General features: G+C 35.8%; 1 protein-coding gene across 4 annotated transcripts in view; it reads right to left on the minus strand.

Moving 5' to 3' along the window:
* Window positions 1-617, minus strand: part of LOC116425636 (sodium- and chloride-dependent glycine transporter 2) — a 64,363-nt gene extending 63,746 nt beyond the window's left edge. For 3 of the 4 annotated variants that reach the window (XM_031973615.2, XM_031973617.2, XM_076373121.1), the window contains exon 1: window positions 469-611. In XM_031973615.2, coding sequence (XP_031829475.2) covers window positions 469-498 — 30 coding nt within the window. In that variant the 5' untranslated portion in view covers window positions 499-611. Of the gene's footprint in view, window positions 1-468 lie in introns of all 4 variants that reach the window. The other variant, XM_031973616.2, reaches the window with a different exon arrangement.
* Between the last annotated feature and the right edge of the window lie 11,632 nt (window positions 618-12,249).

The following is a 12,249-nucleotide window of genomic DNA, read 5'->3' on the forward strand; positions in this document are numbered from 1 at the left end:
CATTTTTGAAAACTTGACATGACATTATCAGACAGAACTTCCCAGTAGATCATAGTATCAAAACTAACATGAAAAGAGATAAAGACTGACCAATCAGACCAGCACAATCCTCAGCTTAGCCATAAAGTAATCTCCCAGATTTATATTCGGTATCCATCACACACGCATCGTTTGAAAACAGTCTCAAAGAACATGTACGTATGTAGCCTGGACACAATTTTCCATCGAGAAATACAAGTGCTCTCGTTCAGTCCCCGAAATAGCAGACTTTTCGTGGCCGGAAGTGTAACCGTCCACGCGATATTCGCATCACGCGTATCAAACGTCCCAGTGGACGTGCGTCCATACGCCCGACACCTGACAGTCCATTGTTTGCCGACGAACGAATTTCCCGTGTCCACGTTGCGCTCGCCGTTCCCCAGTCGAGGGCAAACCGAATAAACAGGGCACTGCGGTTTAAATGCTTACCTTTGGCGTTCTTTCTTTAGCATCTGACATGGCTGGTTGCCGCGTAGAGAGTATTGGCGGATGGGAGCACACGGAACTTTGACGTGGCGTCGGTGGCCTCGTCGTCTTCGAAATCGCGTCCGCGATCGTCTGAGTTGCTTCGCGACGATTAGACAACTATACCAACGTCAGGCATCGAGATAATCAACAGGCCCCATTATCGGGCGTCAGGTTCCGAATCCACTTAATACCGTGGTCACAAATAACGCGAGTTACAATCATTGCCCATGCCGTCGCTCGAGCTGGAGAACAAGCGTCTCGCTTTGCAAGGTCCGTGTCGATGCATGATAACACGATATTAACCAGTTAAATGCGTTTGACGATTATACACGTCATCTTAAAGTTTGAAATAATATTAACTTCTTCAACGATGGATTATTTATATTTTACAGAAACATGTAATTCTTCTTCGTTTCGCTTTAGTTTATCGTTAAAATATATTATATGTACATTTGGCCTGCATTTGACGAGTATACACTTCATTATTTGACTTTATTGCGCGCACAATAAGAGATTTTTGAAATTAAATTCCACAATTAACGAATTAATAATTAATTCTAACACCATTTGCCTTTGTTATGATACGGTAAGTAATATTATACGAAGCGCTCTAAATTCTCGTAGCGATCAACGTATTAACCAATTAGCTGTCGCGATCTTTTTGAGAAGTATGTACCTAAAATATATCGGAAAAGGTAGCAATGACGAATATACTCGTCAAACACAGAGTATGTGTGGCTATTATAATAGAGAATTAAGTTTTAATGAAATGACTGTTTGATTTTTAATTTTTTTACTAACATTTATTTATTTACTTCACTTAAAGATACATAGTTTACATATGAGAGGAAAAGATTCATGAAAACTGGATTACTTAGAAAAGTGATTAGTTAGCTTAACCTCCTGTTATGGAATGATATTGGATAAAGCTAGGCACAATACATAACGAGGGTTCACAAGTCGAACACCAATATCCTGATTCTACATAGAACAACTACTTTGTTCACACTATATACAGTTTTTTCATAATAATTATTTATATTTGTTTGTTTTATTTCGTCTGGATCTCCAAATATTCAAAACATCTTGAAATTCACAAATGTATTTCAGTTTTCACTAAAATTGCAGTTTAAACAGCAAATTGTCACTACTTTTTACGCGTGACGAGTATACTCGCCATAACACAAAATCTTACCATTCCTTGGTAACATAGCATAAAATCTTACCATTTCACTGTGACGAGTATACTCGTCAAAAGTAGCTAACTGGTTAAAAACCACAGCGAAATATCGGACCGCGCAGATGAACGGTTATTTTACCGACGAAGACCGCAGCGGTAGGGATGAAACGCGGAAACGTTTTCGCTTTGCCTTCTTTCGAATCCCTCTGAATCAGCGATGCGCAATACACGAGCCGAGCGTCAATACGCCGGATAGACGACGAGCGCACTAAACATTGTTTGATCAAATTCTGAGAACGATGTTTGGACAGCTCCGATGTGCTAATCAGAGAAAAACTGAGGGCGATACGATCGATCGGCGTCGGCGATAAAGGAAACCGTGAGGTAGGTAAAAATTCTCGCGTGTGTCTGTTTTATTGGCTCAATAAAATCTGTAGACGATGTTTGCGGAGAAAGTGACCGCATAATTTTCATTCCGCAGTTTTCGGTATTGTTGGTGTATTTTATTTATTTATACATTATTTAACGCGTTATTGTGTATTAACATAACACACGCGTAATTCGCCTCATAATCATACTTAATGCATTATTTTGTATTCGGTATATATTGAGATGCTGCGTGTCTTTTGGAATTCTTGGAGTGCGATACATCTTCGTTGAACGGATTTTCAAATACGAACGTTGTTTCGTTTAACACTAGATTTATGGACGTTTACTGTACAATTTATTCTGTCGCTTTTAAAGAAATTGTTTTTCGTTCATTTAGATTTTAGTAATTAAAGGTTTAAAAGTAGACAATTAGGGTACATATTTATGTACCTACATCAATCAAAATCGACCGAAACATTTACTAAATTATTTAATGCTTTTATATTGTTATTTTATATGATATTTTATATTGAACGTGATCAGTAACCTCTTTATGCTCGGTTTATCGTATTTTTCTTGTGATACTGAAGATTATATACTTTCGTGTTTTGAACGTTTTGAATCGATCTTTAAAGTACTGGGATAATATTCATCATATGTGTCATTGTTTGAAATAATTGAGAAGTGATAGACTAATCTTAAACGGCATTTCTTTGATAAAGCCATTGCTCTAATTATACCAGAAGATTACAGGAAAAGCATACTTAACCTATCAGTAAATGTATCTGAGTCGGGTATTTTCACAAATACAAATTTATTTTAATGCCTGCGATATTTCCAAAAATAGTACTAAATTTAAAATACTTAGATATTCAATGCATGAAAAAATTCTTTTTGAATAATCGAACAATAGTTTCATGTCTTTAGTGTATATTTACCATATTATTCACCCAAATTTGAATTTTTGAATATTATTTATACATTTCATTCCCTTAAATCTCCAAATGTGAAATTAATACGTTACACTGATAAACCGAGAGTTTCAAATTCATGTAAAATAACTTCGAAAATTTCGCGTACAGTGTTATACAAATACGTTACTAATTCTAATATCACTTAACTTTTTAAAACCTAAGCATCAAATATAAAAATTTATTCCTAGTTTTAATTCAATCTTCATAAGTCCTACACTTTTTTAGTGCCATACTCTCATCTACGCTATATACATCAAATTTCTTTTTGCATATAAAATTATTTTTTATGCAGTCATACTATACATTGATAACACCCTGTACGTTGATTGTTCAAACTACCATCGTGTCACACTTCAAAATCAGCTCATTATTGAAAGGAAAAAGTGAAAGACAAGAAAAATTTAAGAGCTTTTTAACCCATTGCACTCGACAATACTTTTCATTACAGACGTTCATTATTTCCTGAGAAAATATTGACAGTACTATTTAGAACTTACACAAAAAACCATTTTATGAATTATAAAATATAATGATAATATGATAAAATTATAAAAAGTATAAATTCAGTGAGCGAACCGTCTTATTTCCATGTTTCATATGCTGATACTTTATTCAACATTCAATACTAAACTTTTAATTTCATAATTTTGCTGTGTCGAATCAAATGTCTGATAATCACCTCTCGAGTGCAAAGGGTTAAAAGTACCCATCCATATTTTATTTTATTACACGACTTCAATCGCAAAGAAATGGCACCTTGGTTAACTTGAAAAAGGTGTAAGGGTGACGCCATTATATTCATCGCGCGATGATAATTCCGGACGATTTCCCAGACGACCGCGACGGCTGTTTGAAATTCCGAAAGTTGAATGTCGGGATGGAGGAACGTCGGAAAGAAAATGGGGCCCGCTGTTTTACCGTGGAAATGCCGAGCGTAAAAAAAAGAGAAGTTTTATAGCCGAGAGAACAAGCGGCGGATGATCTCGCTATCCCTCGATCGCGTATGCACCAGTATCGCGGGCAAAAGGAGAACGATTTGAATGGGGAAGGTGAACAAATCTGCTCTACGAGTTCCGGATAAACGGGACGATTTGCAAACTTCTTTTCCATGCCGCACATAGAACCCCCGCGTGATTGCGAGACAAACACTAGCGGCTTATCGTTTGTTTAAATCGGAGGCAAGTCGCAAATTTCGCGAATTATAGAGCACTCGACGCACAATGGTCGATTCTCGAACAAAATGGGACAACAAAAGAAAAAAAATTGCTTTAAAAAAGTTTTTAGGTTTTAATCTTTAATTTGATTTATTATAGTCCAATACATATACCTGATCGATTTCTTTTTTTTATTTAATCTTATTTATGACCGAAGAAATGGAAGTATTTACAGATTACTCGAATCTTAAAAGTCATTTCTCTCATCCGTTAGAATAAATGTGTTCCAAATTATTTAAGAAGTTATAATTAATGGAAAAGAACGATGTGAAATTCCCAGTTGTTAGTATTGACATTTTATTTTATGATTTATCAAAAAAGTAAGTTTTCAGGTAATATTGACATTTGTCCCACTTTTTAGAGTAACTGATCAGTATGCGACGTGTAATACTCGCATAGGGAAATATTAGGTCTAGCGGCAAGTTCTGTTCGATTTTTAATTAACTCTTGCGCTGGAAATTAATTCAGAAATTTGGCAGTCTTATGCGAAGAATCTTGCTTTTACCTTTTTATGTAGATATGTATTCTATCTAAAATAAACCAACGTTTGTCAATTTTTCTAAATCTATTCTCCTCGCAGAAAACCTCAACTTACTTTTCAAGGCGACTGTTAACCACTGTACAATTAATATGCCGCGTAACTCATATTCATCCCACAGGAAGACTGCATAGATAGAAAGATAAAATACATTCCCTAGCTTATATCCACACAGATATTACCAGAAAAAGAAATATATTGCCACCAGCGTTGGTAAATCATAAACGTACAACGCGATAAAACGTTGGGAAACGATATTTGTAACAAATAAATCTTCCGAATAGCGAGAACTTTTGCAACAACGATTCCTGGCACAAACGACACGTTAGCTACCCGTGGGGTTGTTTCGCATGGAAATTAGTTAATTTCGAAGCAGACAGTTAAAAACAGTGAGACAGGAAGCTACGGGCAAACAGAAAGGAAAGAAAAAAAGGAAGAAACAAGAACAAACGAAGAACCAAAAATCGTATTTACGGTACCATCGTTGCTTTGTAATGTCCAGACCAAAAGAGATGTTATCTAGCGTTAACAGGCACGGTCTGTTCATCCGTTGCACCGGTCGTTTCATAGGAACGCTAGTAGCGTGTTCTAGTGAAACGTTTTTCCGGTCTGCGGGTGAGTTCTCGAGCAGATGCGATCAATGCTATCGATAAATTAACCGTTAAATTCGCGGAACGCGGCCGACGCGTAGCGACGGGCCAAAGTCGGCTACGAACTCGGCGCCGCGAATGGAATTAATAGAAGCGACCGCCGCGGCGGAAGGGACGCTTTTGGCAAACTTGGTAAGCTTGCGTCAGGGTCAATATAGCCCTGTACCTACGGCCACGGGCATCCACCCGGTCTATGTGTATACCGTTTTAAGCTCGCAGTTTCAAACATTTGGGCCTGGGTGATTATATTACATAGCGGTACGCCCGGTGTACCTGGAGATACGATATACTCGAAACAGTGGACGCATCACTGGCCGGGCACCGTTTGATTTACAGCCTCGGTCATCGTTATCGAATCATTTCAGGCAACACCAATGCCCGATCATTCGTTTTACATTCATATTTTTCCTGCCGCCCTCTGTCCCACGGCGCGGCCTTTCAGAATTGAAAGCACGTAGTACATACGCGGAACCATTGCGCGCGCCCGGCGAAAAAGGAATTTTCGAGCCAATTCCACGCTCGCGTCCTCCGATTCACCTAGAAAAGAATTCACGGGACGATGTCCACATTCCGTTGTTTTGGAAATCGTTCGCGTGCGATTCTCCGCAGAATGGACAAGTTTGATGATCGTCCCGAATAACGATTGATTTTTTCAGAAAACGTGGCATTTCATTAGTTTTCTGTTTTTTTCCGTGGAATGTTTTATTTCTAAGAAAATTTTGCTCAAACGTTTGTCTGGCATGCGTGATCTAGTTATGCTTTATAGATTATCGTTATGTTGCCATGACAGACGGGAAGAATACTTCCGAAAAAGAGGGTGGAATGTTGTCCGTATCCAGAGGAAACCGAAGTTGCTTAGGCTTTCTGTTTTATTCCGTCACGCGATGGTGAGTCCGAGTTGGGAAAACGTGGTAGAGATGGTTAATTTAATGTTGACGGTTACGTGGTTAGGATAGTAGAGATCTACCCTTCTTCTCGGTTGACGAGATTTGGGAAACTCAGGAAAGGGAGAATTTGGTAGTAGAAAGGGAAAAAAGTTTGGGCTTTCATTCCTTCCGGTAAAATGACGAGTACAGCTCGTCATTGGGCTTTCATGCCGTACAGCACAATAACGAGCTATACTCGTCATATGAGTAAAGTCACTGTTGCCTGTTATAATAATTAATTTGGTTTAAAATTTCTAGTTCATTGAATCTGGTAATATCAGCTATTTTTGATATTCAACAATGAATTATAATTCTATCCAAATAGTATAATTTAAATTAACAATATATATGAATTATAAAGTGGAACATGTTTTTTTGAAGTAAAAATTATATGGTTATTTCATTCACAATTTTTCATGATCAAATCTTACCTAAAGGGGTTAATGATTCACGTTGGGAATTGAAGCGACAAAAAATTTGGACATCGGACTGCCAGCTATGTTTACACGAAGTCGTCAGGTGTACAAAATGTTCACAGAGTGGTTAGGTTTACAACTAGACACAGTCACAATCCTAATGGAACATTTCAGTATGCACAATTATTGTTTTTAGGTAAGGGTGATGATAAACAAACATTGGAGGTTGAATTAACAAAAGTGATAGTAATAGGAATAATAGTGATACCGATAATAAAAGTAGTAATACTACTACTACTAATAATCGTAATAATAGTTATTACAAATATGCAAGGTGCTTAGTGGGGTAGGATGTAACAGTTATGTTTGATTGCTATTCGATAATCGTATGTTTATCGGATTTCTGCACTGTAACTGTATTATTCGTTGCCGAGGTTACTTGTTTCTTGATCGTATGAAAAATAATACGACTTTCTGACTGTTTCCGTAGATTCTAATCATCAAAAATACTTTATTTTCCTTTATAGTACTCCATTTTCAAAGATTCTAATTGAGTATTGTAATGCTGATTCAAATTAACGTATCAAATAAGAGGAACATTGTGAAATAACACTGATATTTTAATGTTTTATTTCGTAGAGTACAATATAAATTATCCGCCGACCCTGTAAACGGAACATCTTCTGTCTAAAGAGAATAGAATCTCAGCAGAATATGAACATTAGCTGATAAGATTCCAGGTAGTTTCTAGTCTAACTAGAAAAGCCGAGAAGCTGTAATTAGCGCAAGTTGAACTATTAAATGACTCACTAATTGGATACTAATCTACCGATAAGGTAACTTACAATAAGTTCGCTTGCCGGATTCAGTTCGTATAACCACAACCTCCTTCTGCATCCATTGAAATACCCGAAACACAAGCTAGCTCTAGAATAGTATCATTAGTTCTTGGTAACTCCGTGTAGCCCAATTGCCTTTTGTTCTTTCGAACTTTGTCTCATTGTATGCATACACGTGACAGTACCCTTAATTTCATTTACAGTGAAACTCATATAGAACCGATTATAAGAAATGTCGATTTGATCACGAAAAATAGTCGTTGTCGAAAATTAATCACGAAAAATGTAAATTAAGTAACAGAATGGACAACTAAATCATTAAACGCCAAATCTCCTTTATACTTTAATTATATATTAGTTTAAATATATTGTTTACCTAACTCTTTTATGAAACTTGGTTGATTGTTTCATGTTAACCGAAATGATACATCATTCATCAATTTGAAATATGAGAACTTTGTTTCTCTAAATTTTCTTCTGAATTTAAAATCTTTCTCTTCCAATCTCTATTTTTTATTTTCAACTCTCCCAAACGCTACGCCATCATAAAATTCGTTTTCCTTACTTTTATGAGATATCCTTCAGTGTCAGTTGCAATAAGTGTGAACACTTAGCTTTCGCTTCTTTTATCTTCCAAAGTATCCCTCTTATTATTATAATCTAATGTAAGTATATGTTTAAGATAAGTATTTATGTAAGATTTCAATTACAAGAAAAATAATTATGAAAATTACATTTTCCATAAGAAACTGACGCAAGCATAGGACCATTCTAATACAAGTATATGGACCATTATCTAAAAATCCAAATTCCGCGCGAAATTCATAAACATGAACCTCTGTAACACGGAATATTTTAACCCCTTGCGAAGATTTCTAATATGGTTCAACAAATATAGATGTCATTCAGTTCTTTTGAGTTCAAATGAGACATTCTTTCTCTTGTTAGCAATTTGTATGATTTATAATAAATCTAGGCATAGAGACAGCATAGATTTTTTTGTTTTACTAGTGCATTATTAAGGATAAATAGTTCTAACAAGGACAACTGCGAAATTAAATCGTAGATCAAAGGTTTAATCGCGTTACAAGCTGTTCTACTATATTGATAAAAATCAATTATTAATTTACAAAATGGTAAATAATTGTTACCCAAATTCCGTATTCTGCAATTGTACCCAAACATCGTTTCCTACGATGTGCCCTCTACGACTTTCCCACAAGTAACCACAGTTATCTCTAAAATTGTATCGTTAGTTCTCCGTAGCTGCGCGTGTCCAATATTTGCCTTTTGTCCTTCCGATCAAATTTGTCTCGTTACACAGACATGCCTGATAGTATCTTTAATTTCACGTAGTTTCGCGAACCCAGCTGCCCAACCCTCGCGCGCGCCGTGTAAATGCGTATCATTCATAATTTGATACCCTCCGCCGGACGCGTCCGCAGCGCCGTTTCAATTTATTCTCCGCTTTACTTTCCTGCATTCTCGTTTCTACCGTATTTATTTGCATAGCGTCGTTCGCGTAGGTATTATACGGCTCCACGGTAAAGCTTCTCCCGAGCTTGGCCGGCTTTAGCTTCCCCTTGACTCTACTTGAACAGTGAAAAGCCAAATGGCACGCTCAACGGGGGGAGTACCGATCGAAAAGGTACGCTTTATGTGCCGGAGTCGGGTGCTTTGCCTCCCGCGATACTGTTACGCGTTAATAAAAGTACTCCGGAACGATAATCGCGTCGGACTCTGACCACGAACACGTTTTGCTTCCGGTGATAGTCTAGCGCAGTAACGCGGGGCTGTATTTGCACGACGAAACCGTCGATCTGATCAATAATTAAAAGAAATTGTTCCGACGGTATCATTGCCGCTCCTGCCTTCCTGCGTTATTCGTGGCCAGTTCTTACTGATATTTACTACTATTTCAATGGCATTCGAACGACTACTGTCTCGAAATACCAGACTGGCAAATGCTGTTCCTGCCAATAGGTACGATCGTTGACGAATCAAAAGGACTTTACGCCTTAAGCTAACATCAGGAACGTTCACTTAAATTTTTGCTTGGTTCTAAAGACTTGCGATTCGATGATAGTGGTTTATATTATATTTGATTAGAAATAACTGTTATACTAGCAGGAAAATGATTATTAAGAGAGTGAGTTAACATCCATACATTCAGCTGTAAAGGAACTTTAAATTGGTATAAATGAGTAAAAAATTGTTAGGATTTAATCCTTGAAATAACAGACTTTTTTCAGCTGTTTTTTTAGCTGTTTTTACGTAATTCTATGGGTTGCTTCTATAGTAACATTCTAACATGTTTAAGAAAAAGATTCAATTTCACTATTAATCTTTAAAAGTATGAAGTTACATAAGAGAATCACTAATCTTTAAATATATGAAAAGTATAAAAAAGTAATGGTATGAAATATGAATGATCTTCATATGAGAAACATAGTAACTCAAGAATTAAATCCTTCCATAAATTAAAATCAGAATTACCAAAATGTGATTCTTACAAACCGATTACCACGAAGATCCGCCATATTTATTGCAAATACATTGCAGACCATTTTCATAAAAGTAAGGACATTTGGATGCTTTTCAAAGCTATAAAACATGATAAATCGGAGATAGATCCTTTACTATGGTACACCCTGCATCGTTAGAACAGTCTACTAACAGTTTTCTAACAATAAGTATTCACAATATACTTAGTGATAAAAAACTACCTATATTAAAAATTATATCATATAATTATTTAACGATTAAAGAAGTTTACAGTTTGAACTTTAAATGTTGAAATGCATACGTATTTGAAATATTTACAGTACTTGTACTGCTCCGATGAAGCACGTGAACTAATTGAAAGTGATACGAGTGTAGCCTAATGACATGGTGGGCACATGCCTTGAATGCCTGTAATAGCTATTCACTTTTAACCTCGTTATATTAAACCTGACATGCAATAAAATACCTATATATATAAATAAATATTAATTTCTATACTCATTAGTTTGATATCCTTTTATAAGCTATTAACATTAATTTATACTAAGCTTCTCAAATTATTATTTACTTGTTACCATTATGCATAACAAGGATTACTTACTTTTTTCAAATGAATAATTAGATAATTATACTTGTTCCGGCACGGACCGTATGGACAATTATGCTCGCTCATTTCTAACAATATAATTAACATTTGGAAGTGTTTTATGGATAGCTGCATTTTACCATCTAGTGTCATAACTGACCAGCAGTTGACATACCATAAAAAAACTGCAGCTCATCCACTTGAACCCCGAGCGCACAGCCACCGGTACCCTTGCAGGTCAGAAGGGACGACGTACCCCTACCTCCTCAAGTAATGTGAGCGTAGGCAAAAACACTGTCATCGGCAACACTCCAATCGTTCGGCTTTCCGATTTGATACTAAGGACACCACCCTACACCACTATTTTTATATATATATAGAGTTACAGGACTCACGATAAGGGCAGACAGACATGTAGTCAACGTAAGTTAATTACAAATCACGCTGTACTCACTGGACAAACACACACATCAACTTTGTACACACATACACACTCTTTTCACTCATTATTAATCAACAAATACAGTCCACTTTCAACCGAGAAAAGGAGGAGACGTTTTTTCATTCCAACTATTTCATACAAAGTTAATTCGGCGTGTGAAAGTGTTACGCAACGTCTACTAATATTGCCTGGACAGCGCGCACGAACAATACTGATGAAATAATAGAATTTTCAATCTTTCTTTATAGAACAATTCTTACAGTGTTTACAAGTTCTTTTATTTTATTACGACTCTACTCTGTTTCTGAACTAATAAACATTACAGTGCTATAATATATTCTATTATGCAACTTGAGATGAGAACTTAAATGTTTGCAAATATAGTTTAATGATTGTCATTGCACACAATAAACAAATACTGTACTTATGTAATACTTATATATTTAGTTAGAAATTTCAATGAAAACTATTTTTATTTATTACTATTTCCTGATAAAACAATGAACAATATATTGTGAAAAAATATTCAATTTTCACGCAAACACCGCATGAAAGACAAAAACGTGACACAATAGAATACAAATAATTTGTAATAACAATTTTTACCATTTTTATAAATTTTCAATATAATATGATACGAGTAATTAAAATAAATCACTTCATAAAACGACGTAGCTCTAGTAAGCTATATTAAATGATACTCACAAATTGCAATGGTTCCGCCATCTTCAAGCAGTTATATGAATCATTGCTACTTATTCGTTGGTGTATTCGTTATCTATACATCCGTCGATATTGGTTCATGGGTATTACAGTTGGGGGTTAAACGACCCTCTTACCACCGACGAGAGGCAGGCACCGACAGGATAGCAAATATAACATAACAAATATAACAAATAAAATTTATAATAGCATTGTGGCAATATTTTTTAGGAAATATTGTTTTAATAGAATTAGGTTTGGACTTATTATGTTCAGTAAGTAAATTTACCGATACCGTCAAAAACGCCCCGATACACTAGCCGTCCTAGAAGCTAGTCGATAAAAATTATTACATAATAATTTAATGAATATTCTAAACAAATATATTGAATAATAAAAAA

Source organism: Nomia melanderi, chromosome 13, assembly GCF_051020985.1.
Source record: "Nomia melanderi isolate GNS246 chromosome 13, iyNomMela1, whole genome shotgun sequence".
Taxonomy (NCBI): Eukaryota; Metazoa; Arthropoda; class Insecta; order Hymenoptera; family Halictidae; genus Nomia; species Nomia melanderi.